The 21,792-nt window shown below is 42.2% G+C and overlaps 1 protein-coding gene across 1 annotated transcript; it reads left to right on the top strand.

The window, feature by feature from the left end:
- The first annotated feature begins 699 nt into the window (after window positions 1–699).
- klhl23 (kelch-like family member 23) lies at window positions 700–6,178 on the top strand. Its single transcript, XM_052029355.1, has 3 exons — window positions 700–1,924; window positions 2,679–2,831; window positions 5,862–6,178. Exons 1-3 carry the CDS (start codon window positions 700–702, stop codon window positions 6,176–6,178), a joined length of 1,695 nt encoding a protein of 564 aa, XP_051885315.1.
- Window positions 6,179–21,792: the final 15,614 nt, after the last annotated feature.

Below are 21,792 nucleotides of genomic sequence, written 5' to 3'. Positions count from 1 at the left end.
ATACATTTAAAATTCCAGTGCTTGCTGTTTTAACTGGCTATTTAATCTTTAAGCAAGTTCACCCCTCTCCTCAAATTAAATAATCTTTCCATTAATACACAGTTTACTTCCTTAATTTTTTATACCACGTGGTGGAAATGTTACCTACACTTACCAACCCAATTCTGACTATTCTCTGTTGCAGGCTGGCGTTAATGCACGATTTGTAAATGGACCTGAATATTATAAAATCTTCTTAGTTTATCATGGAAAGAAAGTAATTAATTAAATCTGGGTGAGTTCTGAATATGATATTTCAGGAGCATTATGGTTGACCTCCGACCATCATAGACATTACCCTTGTTAAATTCCATGGATTTAGGCATTTTTCATTGAATACCCCATGTTCACCCCATTCCTGACACACCAAACACTACCATAATTCAGGTTCCTTCTTGCTACACTGGTTGAAGACAACTACTCCCATCTTCCCTCTGGTGTTCAACTTGTATATATGCCTTAATTAAGGTTGTAACATAGTCTGAGGCAATGGTTCAAACTGAGAATTAGTTGGCATGTCATTGCTGAGTATTGTCATTTAATGGCTTTACTGATGAATTTGCATCTCCAAATTAAATATAACTGATAAACCTGTTCAATAGAAACTATATTGTAACAAAATGTAAGTGAGAATGACAATAATTTAATTATTTTACAGATATGGCTGGGAAAGAACATTATTCATATACCTATGAATTCAAAGATACAAATCTTTCTGCAGAATTCCTTAATGCTTTTAACAAATTTTATCAAAATGAATTATTCACCGACATCACTTTGGAGTGTTTCTCAGGGCAATTATTTCACTGCCATAAAGTTGCTCTGGCAGCTTGCAGCACTTATTTCAAAGCAATGTTCACTGCAGATATGCAGGAAAAAGCTACCAGGATTATTAAACTTCCAAACATTGATTACAGTATCTTGGATGCTCTTATAAAGTATGTATACACATCAGAAGTGCTAATAACAGAAAACAACGTCCAAACTTTGTTAGAGACTGCAGATCTCTTACAGTTTACAACAGTTAAAATGGCATGTGAAAACTTCCTGGCCAGACATCTAGATTTTGGCAATTGTATAGGAATGCATTCTTTTGCAGAAAGCCATCTTTGTACTGATTTAGAGAAAGAATCTCGAAGGATGATTCTCTCTAACTTTGAAGAAATTTCAAGACAGGATGAATATTTAGAAATCAGCAAGGACAAACTCCTTTTCATTCTGTCCAGAAAAAACCTCAATGTGTGGAAGGTAGATATACTTCTTGAAGCCATTGTCAGGTGGATTGCATATGACTTGGAAAATAGAATTGAATGTTTGGTGGAATTGTTAAGATATGTCCAAGTTGATTTGGATGATCTGTACCTCAAAACAGCACTTGAGGTGAATGGGCAGTCCCTTCTCACCAGTGATGTTAAGATGCACTCTTTAAAATGTCATGTTCTAACAGCAAATTACACTATGAATCCATTGCCTTGCAAGAAGTCAACGTGCAATATGTATATAATTGGTGGTTATTATTGGCATCCACTTTCAGAGGTTCACATTTGGAATCCATCAATTGATTTATGGACACAGGGTTCACAGATGCCTGATCACACGAGAGAAAGTTACAGTGTTTCTGCTTTGGGACCAAACATTTATGTAACAGGTGGTTATAGTTCTGATAACCTGGAGGCCCTGGACACCATGTGGATTTATAATTCAGAAATGGATAATTGGGCAGAAGGGAGCCCAATGTTAAATGCTCGTTATTATCACTGTTCAGTGGTAGTGCATGGCTGTGTCTATGTGATGGGTGGATACCGAGCCGGTGCTCCAATACAAGATGCAGAGTTTTATGATCCTTTGAAAAAGAAGTGGATTCTGATTGCAAACATGCTGAAAGGTATGTAACCAATGTCAGATCAAACCGATTTAACCCTCAACTGTTTAAGATTAAAATTAAGCAAGAGTTTGACATGATAGCCTCTGTTTACCAAACCAATCTAGTAGGATTAAAATCTGGACTGACTTTATGTGCTATTGAACTAAATACAATGTAAGAATTGGAGCATATTTACTTTTAAGAATGCTGTTGCGATTATGGTATTAATTTAAGTAAACAGTAGAAGGGATAATATTTCAATTTATGTTACTTTGTATTTTCATACTAATTTACTAGTTTAAAGACACATGATAAGAGGCATAGATCGAGTGGACAGTCAGAGACTTTTTCCCAGTGAGACAATGGCTAACACGAGGGGACATAATTTTAAGATGATTGGAGGAAGGTATAAGGGGGATGTCAGGGTAAGTTTTTTTTACACAGAGAGTGGTGGGTGCATGGAATGCACTGCCGGCAGAGGTTGTGGGGGCAGATACATAAGGGACATTTAAAAGACTCCTAGATAGACACATGAATGATAGAAAAATAGGGGGTTATGTGGGAAGGAAGGGTTAGATAGATCTTAGAGCAGGATAAAATATTGGCACAACATTGTGGGCCGAAGGGCCTGTACTGTGCTGTAGTTTTCTATGTTCTATTAGAGTATAATTTAAAATTCAGCATATATTTATCTAAAAGCAATTTGAATTACTATTTCCTCAGCGAATTTTTTATTTTATTATCACACTGTTACTAATAGAAATCTGATGGGTAGGGGTTGGAAATGCAACGGCTTGTGTCGTCCAGGAAGTTGTCTATGTAACCGGAGGACACTATGGTTACCGAGGAAGTTCAACTTATGATAAAATTCAGAGCTACAGATCAGATCTCAATGAGTGGACAATAGTCACCATCACTCCACACCCAGGTATTTTACAGCATTTCTAATAAATTAAAATCATTGATCTTGCAATTTAACAATAAGAATTGATAAGAATTTTGAGATCAGCTAAGCACAAATGGCACTGTAGTATAAATGCATGAGAGTGCACCTCTAAGGACCATGTAATATGAGCTGGATACATTGTTATACCAGACACAGCTGTTAGTTGAGCATTGATTATTTTCAATAAAGGGTGTTTAATTGGTAGTTCTATCCTTGTTTACCTGGCCTTCGTGAAAAGCAACACAAAAGAGCCTCTGGACATTGTCAAAGTGTTTGGGATGCTGCTGTTTAAGAAAAGAACAGGGCAGTAATTGAATGTGATTCAATTGGGAACAGATTCTCTAGGTGAAGAAGTAGTGATGGCAGGCAGTGGATGTATTGGGCTTGGTCCAGCGCATTAAACAATTTTCCCTGAGTTACAATTTTGGCCCTGGGCAAACAGGGACCAGTGGAAATGCTTGGAAAAAATGTGGTCAGACTAAACACATGGACATTAAGTTGCAATTTTCAGCTCTGTTTTGTTCATGTGCTGTGGGATTGTTTAGTTTTCGAGTTGGTAAATGAGAAAATTCAGGCAAATTGTTTGACACACTGGACCAAACATTCAAAGGAGCTTGCAGAATAGGCTATAGTATGGAGATACAGAAAATTACGATGTAATTAGTAACAGAAATAGTAAAGAAATTGTGATCTTCTTCACAGCAAAGTAATGCAGATGTTACATGTGTATTTGGTAGGAAACCAATGGGTCATGTCAGTGCCAAAAGTGGGAAGGCTGTCAATCATGTAAGGATAAAAGGCAGGAAGCCTTGCTACTCAGAGTCCCCATTCAAGATGACGCAGGGTAAGCACTGTTTAGGAAAGGGCAAACTGCATAGCAGTGCAGGTCCCTTAAGAAAGTAGCTGCTGATGAGAAAGCAGTCTCCATTTGTCTTGGATGCAAGGGGGGCAGCAATATAGAACTGTCAGACTGGCCTACCATCTACACATTGGCTGGATGAGAAAATGAAGATGGATTTATCCAGAGCGTGGTTTGCACCCCACCCATCCCTCCCCCGTCCAAGCACTTTTTCCCTGTAACTGTAGGAGGTGTAACACCTGTCCCTCCACCTCCTCCCTCACTACCAACCAGGACCCTAAACAACCCTTCCAGGTGAGGCAGACATTCACATGCAAATCCTCCAGCCTAATCTATTGCATACGGTGCTCCGATGCAGCCTCCTCTACATTGGTGAGACCAGGTGCAAACCAGGCGACCGCTTTGCCAAGCACCTGCGCTCTGTCTGCCATGGCCGCCTGGAGCTCCCAGTTGCTAGCCATTTTAGTTCCCCTCCCCATTTCCACACCAACCTGTCTGTCCTCAGCCTCCTCCACTACCAGGGTGAGGCTAAACGCAAACTAGAGGAAAAGCACCTTGTATTCTGCCTGGGTAGTCTACAACCAACAGCATAAACAATGAATTCTCCAACTTCCGTTAAACTGCTCCCCCTCTGACACTTTTCTCTCCTCCTGATCTACCCAGTTCTTCCTACACTCATCCTAGCCCCATCACTGTTTCTTTCCCCTCCTCCACCCACTCAATTTGCCCATCACTCACACACTCCTCCCACTTCTCCCACCTGCCCACCCCACTTCTCTCTTGATTCCATGCTCCACCTCCCTCCCCTATCAGATCCCATCATCTTCAGCCCTTTGTCGCCTCCATCTATCACCTCCCAGCTTCTGTCACTATTTCCACTCTCCCCTCCTCCATCTACCTATCACATCTCCTCATCTGGATTTGCCTATCACTTGTTAGCTCCTGCTCCACCCCTTCCCTCCACCTTTTTATACTGCTATCTCCCCTCTATCTTTCAGTCCAAATGAAGGGTCTCGACCTGAAACATCGACTGTTCATTTCCTTCCATAGATGCTGCTAGAGCTGCTGAGTTCCTCCAGCATCTTGTGTGATGTTCTTGTTTCTGTGGATGACTATATAAGATTTTGGAAAGAGTTTTATGTCTACAGAATTTATGTTGTTTATTGCGTGACTGAGTGGGTTGAATCAAACAGATGGAGCTGGGTGCCTTGAGGGGGTACTGTGTTGCACTGTGGAGCAAATCAAGACTTCTAGGGATCCCATGAGCAAAGTTACACTAAGCCTGGATTTACCAATGTCAGCTCAAAACTGTGTGGACAAATTGTGGCAAAACATGCTGCAAATGGCAATGTCCTAAGTACAAGCATTAGAAATAATCCAGAGAGGTTAGATAACAGGCAATGACTTTAGTCCTTCAACAGGAACAATAGGAAAGGGAAAATATTCAGTTTCACAGGAAGTCAAGGCTCTAGATCGACTGACAGCAGAAACACAAGGGTGAGAAACGTTAAGGAGGAATTATAAAGAAGAAAATTATATAGTTGGATTTATGGTATAAGGAGTATTCTGGGGAGGGGGGAGAGTTCAGGAATAAGTAATTATGATTGCCTCATAGCATAAAAAATTCCTGTAATGTGCTACAGATGTGTTCTCCCACTCTCCCATCATTTTCCCTATGTGCTTTGAAATTGCTTCTTCTGCATGCACAGGGAATTTCATTCTTTGAAAATAGGGTTCCTGTGATCTGTATCCTTTGTCCTCTGTTTTAAAAGTAGCCCTGAACAAAACACTATCCTTAAATTACATTGGAAAGCAACTTTGCATGAAGTAAATCCATGGTCAGGTATTACTGGAAGGCAGAGCCAGTTACACAGTGGTGTACCAGTAATTATAGACATTTCTTGAATATTCCTGAAATGCAAGGTTTACCTCAAATTTCTGTTTACTAAGTTTATTGTTGAGAAAATAAAATCAAAATGAACATAAGTTGGTATTGTTAACATGTTTTTGTCTGTCTAATAACAGCAGATTTGAATGCTAGATGTCTTAATTTTAGGATCTGAGTCAGGAAAATGACAACTTGAAATAGTAAACATACGCAGTGTTTATTGTAAGAATGTTTATAATTTAGTTGTGCTATTTTTCTTTTCTAGAGTATGGGCTGTGCTCTGTGGGTTTATATAACAAGATATATCTTGTTGGTGGCCAGACGACTATCACTGATTGTTACGACACAGAAAAGAACGAATGGAAACAGATAGCCCAAATGAATGAAAGACGAATGGAATGTGGTGCATTGGTGATGAATGGCTGCATTTATCTTACAGGTGGATACTCATATTCCAAGGGAAGTTATCTGCAGAGTATTGAAAAATATGATCCCGAGAAAGGTACTTGGGAAATAATAGGGAATTTGCCCGGTGCCATGCGTTCACATGGCTGTGTAAGTGTATATGATATACAAGCATAAGTAATGTTCTGTTTACAACCCAAAATGATATGGGCAAGTGGATGATTTAGAGAATATGTTACTGGTAGTGATGTCATGACTTGTATAATCCTAAGAAATAATCATAATTCACAAATTTGAGCACTAAAGTGAAATCAAGGGAAATTGTGATAGAATAAGAGTCTGGAGTTGATAAAACAAAATATGGCCTTCATATTGAATGGCAGCACAGGTTTGAAGGGCCATGTGGCCTACTCCAGCACCTATGTTTTTAAAGAAAATTATGATGTGAAATAATGTTTGAAACTCACTATAAAAATGATTGAATAATACTCAGTGGCAACTTAGGAAATCAGATTGGGTGATTGTATGATTTAGTACTCTTAGTGTAGGGTGGTGGTCACAGGTAATTATGGGCACTGTGCCTGTAGGTTCCTGAAAATGTGGCTTCTTTGAGCTCTGCCTTCTGCTTGGATACCAGATTGTGGAATATCCTCTCTCGAACACATTTCATCAATGAAGAAGGTCTGAAAATTTCTATGTGAAAAAATGCCGATGCAACAAATACAGCGCATGTTCTTTAAATCTGCTGCTTCCTAGTAGACATCATAGAATTCACTTTATTTTAATACTTGTTATCATCAGAAGCATAGCATATGGCAGAAACATAGTAGGAAACATAATACTCTATAGGTATAATAAAAATCCATGATTTTGACATACATAGATTATTTTCTGGTATTGCTTTGTGCTAATAACAGCAGAGAAACCACTAAAAGTGGCTGAAAATTGATGGATAAGTCCAAAACAGAATGTTTCCTTTTCTATCATATTCATTTTTTAACTTAAAAGAATGAAATTAGTATCAAACTTTCCTTAGGATTGTTAAAACCTTCTTAAATAAGCATTCAGAGAAAACTTTTTATGATTTTGTTTTGGCCACTTCAGTACTAAGAGTTACTTTCAATATTATGTTTATAAAAATTCCTGCAGCACTGTATATTTTAATACTATGTGGTTAAAAATGTACTTACCCCACAGAGTGAAAAGTGGTAACTACCATTTCTGAGTCATTCTGCTTTAGTCCTGAGATTCAACTGGAGATCTGCATGGAAATTGTATCAAATGCATATCAGGTTACATCATTACCCATCCTATGATCCTTTTGGAATGTTGCAGTCCTAAAGGCAAACATCATTGGTCACTTCCAGGATAATTACATCTTCTCAATACAGTAGTAGATTGGGACCCCGTGAAAGTAAGCTCATACTTGGCTTTAATCTCCCCACTCACACCAGCAGCATTTAGCCACGCCCCAATGCTTCAACTCCTTTCCGAGGTGTTGATCTCCTTCCTGACTTGATTCCATGCACTGATTGGCGGATATCACCAATTCCCCGAAATACAGACATTCCCAAACACTTGGCCATTTAACTGTTCTTCATTGTCCCACCCTCCTGGCCTCTTAGTTGCATTTACTGGATCTGTATCCCAACCTCCACAACCATTAATTTGATCACCACCCTCTCAAGATGACCTCATCATCAACACCAAATCCACACACCTTCTGGCCCCAACCTTGCTTAATTTGTGCTTACCTCCAGCAACTTGCCTAATCACTGACCTGATGCTCGCAAAAATGTGCAATGCCCTTTCTATAGCACCCGAGGTTTGGAGCAGTGGGCCCATAGTAGTTATTGGCATGCTGCTGCTACAAACATTTCATACACCCACTTAGAATACATGAGAATTCCTAGGCCACTACATACTCAGAGATTAAAAGGAATCTCTGACTTGATTAGAAATTTGTTACACATTGGTAACACTTGGAAAACACCTCACTCACTTTGGTTTCATTGACTTGAACAAAGGCTGATAAAGCAATGCTTGAAATGGTGACAGAGGCACAGAGGCTTTTAAAACAGGAAGGCTGGAAAGGTAACATTTGTAAAAAAGAAGCCTGCAATGGTTTTGCAGAGCCCCGAAAGTTTGATCCTTGTTACCTTGTTTAAGCCAACCTGCTGGAGCAGACAAATACAGCATGGCTTTTATTTTACATTATTTGAAGATAAATTATATGGATTTAAATGAATCTGATCATAAAAGTTGTTCTATTAGTATTCTAGTTCCTCATGACACTTGTTTATTTACGATATCCAGATTATTGACTCTAATGAAGTAGGTCTCTTTCCATTCAACTCTTCTCAATGAACCTAAGAAGGCTACATTAAAAAGAAAATTAACACCAGCCAAACCACATTTTTATGAGCACCTTAAAATGTTCCCTTTCAAGCACTCTTTTGTTGGAAGCCTTTTCAGTAGCGGAGGATTGAGGTGTGGTAACTCATATGCTTATTCACCACAGGGGAACACTGAGCAATGGAGGAGGAATAATCCTTAAACAGTATTGAATATTATCAGGACTAAACTACCCTGTCTTTCAGCTTTTCTATCCCCCAGTAGATTTCCCTGCAACCCACTCCTGTCAGCCAAGGTGATGTTCTAAAGCTTATCAACACCCATTCCCACATTCCCATCCCAATCCTTCCCCTCTTCTTTTATTCTTTCAATTCTGTACTTCGGTGACCTTTCCCCATTAACTCTCTTAACCTTGCTCCTCTTTTTCTTCCAGAACCTTCGGATTCCCTTCCCATATTCTGCCCTTCAATTGCCTTTTCTCTCTTCCAGATCCTCCAATTATTCTTCCTTACCTCCCCCTTTCTTTTCCCTATCCATTTTCACCAATCTATTCCGCTTTCTCTACACTATTCCTGTTTTCCTCTAAAGTACACTGATGCTTAATTGCTCAGTATTTAATGTAAAAAAGTAATTTCATTAACATATTTTAAAGACTAATGTGAGAACTTTTGAAGGCATATAATACTTCATTATCTGAAAGTAATTCTCACACTGGGTAATTAAAAGCAGAAAATGCCAGACTAACACAGCAGGTCAGGTAGTGTTTGAGGAGAAAGATACAGGGTTAACATTTTAAGCTGATGACCTGGGGTGGAACATAAGATCATCAATCGGAAGTGTTAATTCTGTTTCCCAGCCCCCAGATGCCTGACCTGCTGGGTATTGCGAACATTATTTTTGGTTTTATTTCAGGTTTACAACATCTGCAACATTTTACTTTTCTATCACACTTTGCTTATGTCATTCAATAAAGACAATTTGTGCAGTGAAAACAATCTAAAATTTGATAGTTAAAATAATTCAGGTTAAAACAGTTTAAAATTTTCCAACAGTGCATCAAACACTTTAAAAGCATGTTTACTTGTTCACTAACATTAGCAAGCCAAAAATATTAGCCCCAGTGTTATTACTTGATCTAACCTCTGTGACAATTGGTTTTGAGAATTGTAAGGTATCTTGTTTATATTCTTGGCACATACAAAGGAATAACCCAGCAGAAGGTTGAGCAAACCTTTCTCTATCCTGGCCAGTGAAGTAACTTCATCACAACCTCAGATGTATGCATCATATTGTCAAAGTGCAAAGTAGAGTTTATTGTCATATGCACAGGTGCAATGTAAAACTTACTTGCAGCAGCATCACAGGCACATAGTATCATATAAACAGCATTCACAAGAAAAATAAATTAAACATAAACACAATTTTTCCAAGAAAGAACATAATTAGAACAAAAAAAAGTCCATTTTAGTGCAAAGTGATCAAAGTGGTCATAGTGTTGCTAAGCTGTAGTGATTAGGATTTTGCCAGTTGGTTCAAGAACCGAATGGTTGAAGGGAAGTTCTTGAATCTGGTGGTGTGGGACTTCAAGCTTCTGTACCTCCTGCCCAACGGTGGCTGAGACAAGATGGCATGGCCAGGATGGTGGGGATCTTTTATGATGGATATTGCCTTCTTGAGGCAGTGCCTCCTGTAGATACTACTAATGGTAGGGAGGGATGTGCTTGTGATACATTGAGCAAAGTCCACTACTCTCTGCAACTTCTTACATTGCTGTGAATATGGTATGCACATTATATAGTATTTACATCATTTGATTCACAGGTCTACACTGTAGTTTATATTCCTAATGTCTTATTCATGTCACCCTATCAATGTATTCTTCCATTCTCTTGCCCTTCATCAATAGATCTAGCTTCCACATAAATACATTTATCTTATTTGGCTCAATTACACCTTGTGGTTAACTAGTTCCAGGCTTTCACCAGTGAATTGCTTCTCCTGAACTTTCTCTTGGATTTATTACTATCTCATAACATGGCCGCTTTTTTGAATTACTTTGCATGGAATCATTTTTTCAGATCTACCCTATTGACTCCTTTTTTTAATTTTATAGTCTTTTATCAAATTACCTTGCAGCTTTTCTTTTCAGTATTATACACGACATTCTTCATGTTCCATTTTCCTTTCCTAGTTCTTCTCAGCTATCCAAAATTGTCAAACTGCTCCAATTTGTGAAAATCTAAGCCCACGCTGATTGCATGGATCATGACTGATAAAAATTAATTTTACTCAGATCTACACTCTTATCAGCTTAGATTGGGTTCAATGCACTGCAGAGGTAAACCCACTTGGCATGAACATTAAAATATTTTGGCATGGAAAGTAGGTGTTTGGCTTGAAAATAATTTGAATTTTTGAAAATGTATAGGGAAAAAATCATGCACTTTCATGCTGGATTTCACATAAAATATTGAAAATGGATCTCAATTAGCATTTTCAAATACTTTACAAATTACTGAAGTGAAATAATTTTTTTTGCAATTCATTGACCTCTGTTAAGATTTGTGATCCATAATTCTGTAGTGCGCACAATTGGATGGATGATGAAATTTTTCTTTATCCCTGATGAAGTGAAAATTCACAAGCAAAAATTATTGATCAGAATGTGTGTGTGTGCATGCGTGTGCGCACACTGGTAACTAGGGACTGGTGAGGAGCAGTGTGTTTAAAAGCTACTTAAGGAACTGAATTGGTTTTAACTACTCTACTATATGGAGTTCTGGTAGGATTTACCCAAGTTGAAGAAATGCATTAGCTAAGACATGACACTTGCGTGTTGTATGTAAAATTATATATTTCTTTATCCCTGGGGAATAATGTTGAAATGAAAATGTGATATATAGCATATTTTAGAAACAAGCACATACTTCTCAGAATACCAAACTGTATGTCCAATTTTGAAAACCACATTACAATCTTCAAAATGGGAGTGTTAAGCACATTATTTCAAAAACTAGGGACATCTAGTGTGAGAAAATTCAAGAAGGCTAGAAATGTAGGAAGTAGAAAAGGTGCAAGGGGACAGAGTAAACAGAAAAGCTAGTTATAGGACTGCTGCAAATTGAAGAGAAAACCTGCAATAAATATAAAGGTCTGGAGAATTGTGGAGGAAGCGCACAAATAAATAATAAAACTAGATCAGTTATAAAGACAGTGACCAAATTGAAGTTTGTAACTTTCCAAATATTTAATACTGATATGTTGCCAAGTAGAATAGCTGCTTCCTCAATCTTTTGAATAAGATTAAAATAATTCAATTATAAACTCAGGCGACATATCTGATTACTAATAGCTGCTTAACACGCAGGTGTAGGTCGATTTTGCCCTGCCATGAATTGCAGATTCAATTTATGTGAATGAACAGTGTGACAAATATTGTGAATCTCTGAATGTTGCTATTTCTATATGTATTTAGATTTGCATGTTCATTTTGCCTCCCTGCTCCTTTTTGTACTTTATAAATTTATGTTTAAATGTACATATATATGTATTAGAGCTGTGACATGTGATCTGTGTCACTATACTTGTGGGTGTGATGTGTATCCCTGTGCACATAGGGAAATTTTAGGTCCCTGTTAATATTTAAGTCCAGGTTGGATAGGTGGTTAAAAGGAATCACAAGATTTAAAAAAAAACTGATGTGGAGGATAAATGTCAATGAGGAATTACAGAGTGTAACACCTGGGTTGTTTAATTTGTCAGCCATGACTCAGCTGTTAACACCTTCTGCTCTGTCAAATCCATACCTGACACTTGAGCATTAAAACTTAGGCTATCACTTCTGTACACCAAAGGATGGCCGCATGATTGGAGGTGTTGCCTTTTGCATATTAAACAAAGGCCCCTTCTGTCCTCTCAGATGGATGCAAAAGATCACATGAGATTTTGAGGTGATTTATCCCTCAGTCAACATCACCAAAACACACATTATGAGTTATAATGATGTTAATGTTTGTGGGAGCTTACTATACACAACTTATCTACCAGATTTCCTACCCTGCACTGTGACCACACATTAAAAGTACTTAAGTGACTCTAAAGCACTGTGGGATGATCTGAGGCTATGACTGTCAGCAATTCTTTGAATCAAGGACAATTCTAAACAGATTTAGTTATGGGCCCAGCAATGACTCAGGAGTCCTATCCTGGAAGCCTGCCTGAACTATTTACAGATATTTTCCTACTGGTGAACTGCAAGCATGGTAGGGTGTTCTTCTCCTTTCCTTCCTTCTCTTTTTGTTTTCAGCTTTGAGAGCAGTGTGATTCTCCTTGAAGAAAGTCACTGTCTGATGGAGGATGCTAAATTGGTTTATTATTGTCACATGTACCGAGGTACAATGAAAGACTTTGTTTTGCATGCCATCCATGCAGATTGGAATCGGTTTATTATTGTCACTTGTACCGAGGTACAGTGAAAAACTTGTCTTGCATACCGTTCATACAGATCAATTCATTACACAGTGCATTGAGGTAGTACAAGGTAAAACAATACAAAATGCAGAGTAAAGTGTCAGAGCTGCAGAGAAAGTGCAGTGCAGGTAGACAATAACTTGCAAAGTGATAATGAAATAGTTTGTGAGGGCAAGAATCCATCTTATCATAGAACATTATGTACAGGCCCACGATGTTGCACCGACATTTTATCCTGCTCTGAGATCTATCTAACCCTTCCCTTCCACATAGCCCTCCAATTTACTATCATTCATGTGTCTATCTAAGAGTGTCTTAAATGCCCCTAATGTATCTGCCTCCACAACCTCTGCCAGCAGTGCGTTCCACGCACCCACCACTCTCTGTGTAAAAAACTTATCACCTTACCTCCAATCACCTAAAATTATGCCCCCTCATGTTAGCCATTTTCGCCCTGGGAAAAAATCTCTGACTGTCCACTCAATCTTTGCCTCTTATCATCTTGTATACCTCTATCAAGTCACCTCTCATCCTCCTTCTCTCCAAAGAGAAGAGGCCTAGCTCGCTCAACCTATCCTCATAAGACATGCTCTCCAATCCAGGCAACAGCCTGGTGAGTCTCCTCTGCACCCTCTCTAAAGCTTCCACATCCTTCCTATAATGAGGTGACCAGAACTGAACACAATATTCCAAGTGTGGTCTAACCAGATTTTTATAGAGCTGCAACATTGCCTCATGGCTCTTGAACTCAATACCCCGACTAATGAAGGCCAACACACCATATGCCTCCTTAACAACCCTATCGACCTGCACGGCAACCTTGGGAGATCTATAGATGTGGACTCCAAGATCCCTCTGTTCCTCCACACTGCTAAGAGTCCTGCCATTAATCTTGTATTCTGCCTTCAAATTTGATCTTCCAAAATTTATCACTTCACACTTCAAAATCTCATGTGATCTTTTGCATCCATCTGCGAGGACAGAAGGGGCCTTTGATTAATATCACATCACTATTGTACTAGGGAACCATTTAATAGTCTTATAACAGTAGGATAGAAACTGGCCTTGAGCCTGGTGGCATTTTTATCTTCTGCTGGATGGGAAAGGGGAGAAGAGGAAATGTCTGGGATGGGTGGGGTCTTTGATTATGCTGGCTGCTTCACCAAGGCAGCGAGAAGTATAGACAGAATCCATGGAGGGGAGGCTGGTTTCCATGAAGTGCTGAGCTGTGTCCATGACTTTCTGTAGTTTCTTGCGGTCTCAGGCAGAGCAGTTGCCATACCAAGCTGTGATGCATCCAGATGGGATGCTCTCTATAGTGCATCGATAAAAGTTGGTGAGTGTCAGAGGGGACATGTCAAATTTCTTTAGCCTCCTGAGGAAGTAGAGGCACTGGTGAGCTTTCTTGGCCATGGCATCTACGTAGTTGGACCAGGACAGGCTATTGATGATGTTCACTCCTAGGAACTTGAAGCTCTCAATCCTCTTGACCTCAGTACCATTGATGTGGACAGGAGCATGTGCTGTCTATATCACATCACACCACTCCCCCCTTCCTGAAGTCAATGACCAGCTCTTTTGTTTTTTGACATTAAAGGAAAGGTTGATATCAGGACACCATGCCACTAAGCTCTCTCTCCCCTTCCTATACTCTGACTCATTGTTATTTGAGATACAGCCACTATGGTGGTAGCATGTGCAAACTTGTAGATGGAGTTAGAGCAGAATCTGGCTACGCAGTCGTGAGTGTATAGGGAATTAGAGTAGGGACTGAGGATGCAGCCTTGTGGGGCACAAGTGTTCAGAATAATCGCGCTGGATGTGTTGCTGCCTATCTTTACTGATTACAGTCTGTTGGTCAAGAAGTCAAGGATCCAGTTGCAAAGGGAGGTGCTGAGTCCCAGGTCTCGGTAATGACTTTGCTTGGAATTATGGTATTGAAGGCAGAGCTATAGTCAATAAACAATAATCTAGCATAGGTGTCTTTATTGTCCAGATGCTCCAGAGATGGGTGTAGGCCCAGGGAGATGGCGTCTGCTGTAGACCTGTTTCGGCAGTAGGCGAATTGCAGTGGGTCAAAGTTTTCTGGGAGACTGGAGTCGATGCGTGCCATGACCAGCTTCTCGAAGCACTTCGTGATGGCGGATGTCAAAGCCACCGGGCAGTAGTCATTAAGGCATACTCGTTTTTCTTAGGTACTGGGATGATAGCAGTCTTCTTAAAGCAGGTGGGAACCTCAGATTGAAGAACGGAGAGGTTAAAAATATCTGCAAATACCCTGCCAGCTGATCTGCGCAGGATCTGAGGACACGACCAGGGACACCATCTGGGCCAGATGCTTTCCGTGGGTTCACTCTCTGGAAGACTAATCATATGTCCTCAACGGTAACTTTGGGTTCATGTACACTGGAGGCTGTCGGGGTGGGTGGTGACATACAAATCCCCTTCTGTTCAGAACATGCATGGAATGCATTGTTCATTGGGAAGGGATGCACTGTTGTTGGTGATGCTGCCTGACTTCGTTTTGTAGCCCTTTATAGCATGTAAGCTCATGCTTACAAGATCATTTCATCACAACAGTATATCGAGTTAGTACAAAGGAAAAGCAGTAACAGAATGCAGAATAAAATGTTACAGAGAAAGTGCAGTGTAGGCAGACAATAAGGCATGACAAGCTAGATTTTGAGGTCAAGAGTCCATCTTATTGTACAAGGGGACCGTTCAATAGTCTTATAACAGCAGGATAGAATTTTTTTTTTGATTGCTTGCTTCTCCCAGCTTGTGTTGTCCACAATTGCTTCCTGTGACTGAAGCCATCAAAATGCTTGTCATGTTTTCTTTATGTCATTTTTATATAGTTCTATGCCAATGAAAGCAAACAATATTAGTAATCATAAATTCATATATTAGCTTGGGGGTTTGTAAGGAAAGAGTTAAATTAGCCAAAAGTCATTTCTGATTCCACCTTAGTATGTGCAGTAGAGTGTAACACAAAATGTGGTTGTATGACACAAAGGTGTCAGCTCAGAATGTGGGAATGTTTTGAGAACTTACAGGAGCACTGATGCACATCCTTGAGATTAGATACCAGTGAAGGATGTTTTCTTCTTTACAGACCTGTTGTCTCTGTTTCTAAGTTAGGTGTTTAGGCTGAAGGTTGTGAGTGATAAGAAGGTACAGGCTGGTATCACTAAGGAATGGAAAAGTACTGGGGTAAAAGTTATGTTTTTGACGGGTATAAGAGTGGGCACCTTCTTTGTGCAAATTGGGACCTTCCCTTAGGCTGGGTCGTGACCAGTGCTAAGACACAGTAAGAAGACTGCGTGAAAGACTGTCGGACACCTGAGGTTCCCTCTGGTATTATACAGATCAGTTCATTGATTGGTTGATAAGTATTATTTTGCTCCCTTCTGTGTTTTAAGTATTCTTCTTCCTTTCTGTATTTTTTCCTTTATATAACTCAAATAAAGTAGTTTCTATAACCTTTAACATGTGTACAATGCCTCCTTTGTTTGTGATTACCTCTTGCTGCTGAATCAGGAAAGAACAAGGAACAAATTTTAAAATATTTAGTTACAAAATTGGCGTAGTCTGCAGGATTCAGTGTAATGTTTCGCAAACAACAGGACGAACCCGCAGGTGGGACTGGGTTTAGGGTACCGGCGTGGACAGACAACACCCATTGTTTTGGAGTAGTGGCCAACATATTGTCTGCGTGTTGCTCTTCCACGTGTTGGAGGGCCAAGATGGAAAGCAGTCGTGGTGATGTCCTGTGTACAGTAGCCACTCTGTTAAATAAGGTAGGGATTCCCAAACAGAAGGAGAGTAAGGGTGCAGCCTATTAGATCTTGATATACACCTTGAAAACGGAGCATGACTTGCGACAGGGAGCAGAGCAACAAGTGGCCACTCTCAGTGGGAAAGTGGTAACCCTAGAATAGCAAAATGTCACCTTAACTGAATCAGTTAAGTCAGCCTACGAACGGGCCGACAAAGCCGAAACCCAGGAAGATTGGGCAAGGCTGATGGATCAGGATCTGGATCCCGTCAGATTAAGGGCATTAATGGCCAAGGGTTGGGACCTCAACAGCTGGGATGGCAATATATTGTATGATCCCGACAATTGGCATGGTGACGGTCCTGAGGATCTCCCACCAAAGAATGAGCGGGGCTCTACACAAGAGATGCTGATAGTACAGGCACGTCCAGTAATGGTCCATAGACACCAGACTACAACCCCGGGAGGCAGGCAGACGACACAAGAGGAGTGAGTGACCAGGGCATGGAAGGCTGAGGAAGAGGGGGCCATGCGGGATAAATATCCGCGGAAGACTAGGGAATGTCTCGTGTCATGGTTAACGTGGCTGTGGGATACAGATGCTGACATGGTGCCTCTGACCATGGAGGAGACTAATGACTTGCTCCCTCTTTCTATACAAAGTAGCATTAATAACCAGATGCGGAATGAGAACGATGATCCTACAGACTTGTTTGCCTGAGGCCGACGCGCGGTATTGAGGGTTTATCCCCTTGTGGTGGACTGGGGACAACAAGGAGCACCTTGGCACACCATAGACGAAGGAATCATGACACTCTGATCACATACAGGGATTTACTGTAGATTAGGGTGGGGTGGCCAGGATGATGAGATATTGAATCAGGGTCACGTGAACAGATTAGTTCAATATGCACCTCCACTATTAAAAGGGGTCCTGTTGGCTCCCTTAGCACCGCAAGTGGGACAGCCCTTGGGGGCACTTGAAAAGACGTAGGGACTGAGGCAGATTGATGAGGGGAAAGTGAAAGTCAGGGCTTTACGGTCAAAGGGAGGTATGGTAGGCAGTAAAAATAATGCAGGCAGTAACCCCCGGTTAACCCGCAGAGAGATGTCTCTGTCCCTGCTGAAGGCAGGAGTGGAAAAGTCAAAGATTGATGGTATTCCCACGGGAACCATGTGTGCCTCATGGAAGCATCACTGTGACAGTAAGAAAGTCAAGCCCAGTGCCACTCCTGTGGAGGGACAATTTATGACTGGGGCTGAGGTGGAGAAAATGATGGAAAAATGGGCTGACAACAGGGGCACAGGGACCGATCCAGAGTGGCCCAGCCCCCCCCAACCTGTCATATAGGGGTGTGGTCAGGGTCCTTGGGCAGTCAGAATAATGAAGTCTCTCCACCGGGGGGCCCGTGACCTTATATGACTATCATTTTATGGTGGAAAGATGGGAAAAAGCAAAGGGTTAACACTCTGTTAGACATGGGTGCTGAACACTCAATTGTAGGTGGAAACCCTGACTGGCACCAGGGGCCCCTGGTGCAGAGAGAGGGGTTAGGGGGATCTATAGTAAGGGCATGGGAAACAATGGTAAGGTAAGGTACCTTTATTAGTCACATGTACATCGAAACACACAGTGAAATGCATCTTTTGCGTAGAGTGTTCTGGGGCAGCCCACAAGTGTCGCTGCACTTCTGGAGCCAACATAGCATGCCACAACTTCCTAACCTGTACATCTTTGGAATGTGGGGGGAAACCGGTATGACTGGCTATTGGGGAGCGACTGCTGATGGAAGCTGTGTTGCCTGAAAACATAGTTGGGATGAATGTGCAGACTAAATTGGGAAAATTTACATTTGGCATTTTAAAGGCAACTGTTTTAGTGGGATTAGCAAAGTGGGAGCCTCTTACCACACCACCACCTAGTGCCGTGGTCTGCGTGAAGCAATATTGGATACCGGGAGGACACTCGGACACCGTAGCAGAGTTATTAAAACAAGGCCTAATCAGGCATGCAAACTCAGAGTACAACAGTCCTGTTTGGTCAGTGAGGAAATCAGACAGCAGCTGGAGGATGACAGTTGATTATCGCCAGCTAAATAAACACACCCCTCCAGTAACTGCTGCTGTCCTGGACATAGTGACTTTAGTGGAAAGAATGTCACAGGGAGGCAAGAAATGGTATGCTGTAATAGATCTGGCCAATGCATTCTTTTCCATTCCCCTGTCACCACAGTCACAGGATCAATTTGCCTTCACATGGGAAGGCAGGCAGTATAGTGTATCGGTTAGCATAACACTATTCCAGCACCAGTGACCTGGGTTCAATTCCCGCCGCTGTCTGTCAGGAGTTTGTACATTCTCCCCGTGTCAGCGTGGGTTTCCTCCTGGTGCTCCGGTTTCCTCTCACATTCCAAAGACGTACAGGTTAGGAAGTTGTGAGCATGCTATGTTGGTGCTGGAAGTGTGGCGACACTTGCGGGCTGCCCCCAGAACCCTCTACGCAAAAGATGTATTTCACTGTGTGTTTCGATGTACATGTGACTAATAAAGATCTTATCTTATCAAAATATCTTCACCAGGTTGCCTCAGGGGTATTGTTACGAACCAGCAACAAAAGAAACACACCGAGTCATGATTCAGTGTTAAACCACTTTATTAATAGCTACTTATGATAATAAGAAAAATAAAAGTAAAAATGTTAGAATGTTAGAAGTAAAAATGTGAAACTTTAAACATTAACCCCAAAACTAAACTCGTAGTGTGTGTGTGGCAAATTCCCAAACTCCAAGTCCAGGAATGGTTCTTAAAGTTCAGTTCAGTAAGCTGTAAGGTGAAGCATGAGCAAAGGCTTCTTCGACAACCACTGTTGACTGAAGACAAGACATAGATGTGGAGAGAAAATAGAGGGTAATTATGAAATCCAAATGGTCCTCTTTGGAACCCAAACGACACCTCAGTATTTACTCAGCAGTGACCACTCCACTGCATCTGCCTCAACCCGAAAAGCATCCGAGATGTGGCCGTCCACACAAATACCTGTTTCCCTCTGCAGGTTAACGACAAAGTGGACTCCACCGGATTACTCCAAAAATCCATATGTGGATTGTAGTGACAGGCACAGTCATTGTTTCTGATCCATCGATAGAGACTAGCAAGCTGGTGTTTCTCTCTCTCTCTCCTCTCTCTCTCCTCTGACTGACTGCTCCAAAAATGTTATTACGCCCTTTATCTTCCGTTGACGTAAGCACGCGCCCCCCCCCCCCCCCCCACACACACACACCACTATGCTCTATCTTAAAGGGACATTCACCAATAGTAACCTAGTCCATAACAGTATGTACATAGTCCTACACTGTGCCATGGACTGATAGTGCGGGACCTCGATGTATGTACTCTCTTGCCTGATGATGACATCTTACTAAGAGGATCCACCGAAGGGGGGATAGCCAAAGCCCTGGATGTGCTGGTAAGCCACATGAGGGACAGAGGATGGATGGTTAATCCACAGAAAATACAGAGGCCGATTCAGTTTCTGGGTATCCAGTGGGTCTCAGGACATCGAGTTATCCTGGATAAAGTACTCAACAAGATAGCTGAAATGGCTAACCCCACCAATAAGCAAGGGACACAAAGGTTTGTGGGGCTATTGGGCTACTGGAGGCAGCACGTTCCACACCTAACTGTTCTGCTACGACCTCTGTATACAATAACTAGGAAAAAGGCAGCTTTTGAATGGGGTACAGAGCAACAACAAGCATTTGAGGCTGCCAAGGAAGCACTGGCTCAGGCCCTATCCCAGCCCCTTGTTTACCTGGGCTGCCATTTGAGTTACAGGTATCCGTACACCAAACACCGTTGTATAGAGTTTATGCTCTTGCTGCTGAATCAGGAAAGAACGAGGAACGAACTTTAAAATATTTTGTTGCAGGGTTGGCTTAGCCTGGGAAAGTGGAGGGCCTAGATCATGTGGGCCTGTGGCGAGTTCATAGGTGTGCCTATTCTGAACACTTCTGAAGTCTTGTCCATGCCAGCAGGTGGCCCAAGAGAATAAATATGTTTGCAATGTATGAAAATCAAAACATTTTCTGTTTTTATTGAATACGCTTGAGGCCTTCCACAACTGATGGGCAAATTTAAGGAAAAGTGAACACTGCTAATAATGTCATTATTTTAAGTTTTGCTTTCCTTCCCTTTGGTGGTTGTTTTCTGTTAGTTGCACTTTTTTTTCAAGTTGGGACTGTTTGGTTTTTGGTTAATGATGCTGGGGCAACATGGTGGTTTCTTTATTGATTATTTAAAAAAAACAACCCCCCCCACAACGAAAATCAAGCAACTACTGGCTTAACATTGATGACAGAATCCAGAACATGATTGGAAAGTGATGTGGCTGAGGGAGCCACGACCAAACCCGACTGCCAGGCCGAAGACCCTTCCTGCACGAACAACGCAGGGCACAGTGTGGGCATGGGCCGGGGGACGGAGAGACCCACACGGGGCACAGCGTGGGCATGGGCCGGGGAGATGCACACGGGGCACAGTGCGGGCATGGGCCGGGGGATGGAGAGACACACACGGGGCAGAGCGTGGGCATGGGCCGGAGAGACGCACACGGGGCAGAGCGTGGGCATGGGCCGGGGAGACGCACACGGGGCACAGCATGGGCATGGGCCAGAGAGACGCACACGAGGCACAGCGTGGGCATGGGCCAGACGCACACGAGGCAGAGCGTGGGCATGGGCCGGAGAAACGCACACGGGGCAGAGCGTGGGCATGGCCAGAGAGACGCACACGGGGCACAGTGCGGGCATGGGCCAGAGAGACGCACACGGGGCACAGCGTGGGCATGGGCCGGGGAGACGCACACAAGGCACAGCGTGGGCATGGGCCAGAGAGACGCACACGGGGCACAGCGTGGGGATGGGCCGGGGAGACGCACACGGGGCACAGTGCGGGCATGGGCCGGGGGACGGAGAGACGCACACGGGGCACAGTGCGGGCATGGGCCGGGGGACGGAGAGACGCACACGGGGCACAGCGTGGGCATGGGCCGGGGGACAGGGAGACGCACACGGGGCACAGCGGGGGCAGCGGCCGGTGGATGGAGACGCACACGGGGCACAGCGGGGGCAGCGGCCGGTGGATGGAGACGCACACGGGGCACAGCTGGGGCAGCGGCCGGTGGATGGAG

This window comes from Pristis pectinata, chromosome 1 (assembly GCF_009764475.1).
Source record: "Pristis pectinata isolate sPriPec2 chromosome 1, sPriPec2.1.pri, whole genome shotgun sequence".
NCBI classification, from domain to species: domain Eukaryota; kingdom Metazoa; phylum Chordata; class Chondrichthyes; order Rhinopristiformes; family Pristidae; genus Pristis; species Pristis pectinata.
The sequence above is the reverse complement of the archived record's forward strand: the minus strand, read 5'-3'. Positions and strand labels throughout refer to the sequence as shown.

Coding starts and splice junctions, on each gene's coding strand:
- klhl23 (XM_052029355.1), top strand. CDS start 700: ATGGCTGGGAAAGAACATTATTCATATACCTATGAATTCAAAGATACA. Junction 1,925..2,678: donor GATTGCAAACATGCTGAAAG/GTATGTAACCAA, acceptor TCTGATGGGTAG/GGGTTGGAAATGCAACGGCT. Junction 2,832..5,861: donor CACCATCACTCCACACCCAG/GTATTTTACAGC, acceptor TTTCTTTTCTAG/AGTATGGGCTGTGCTCTGTG.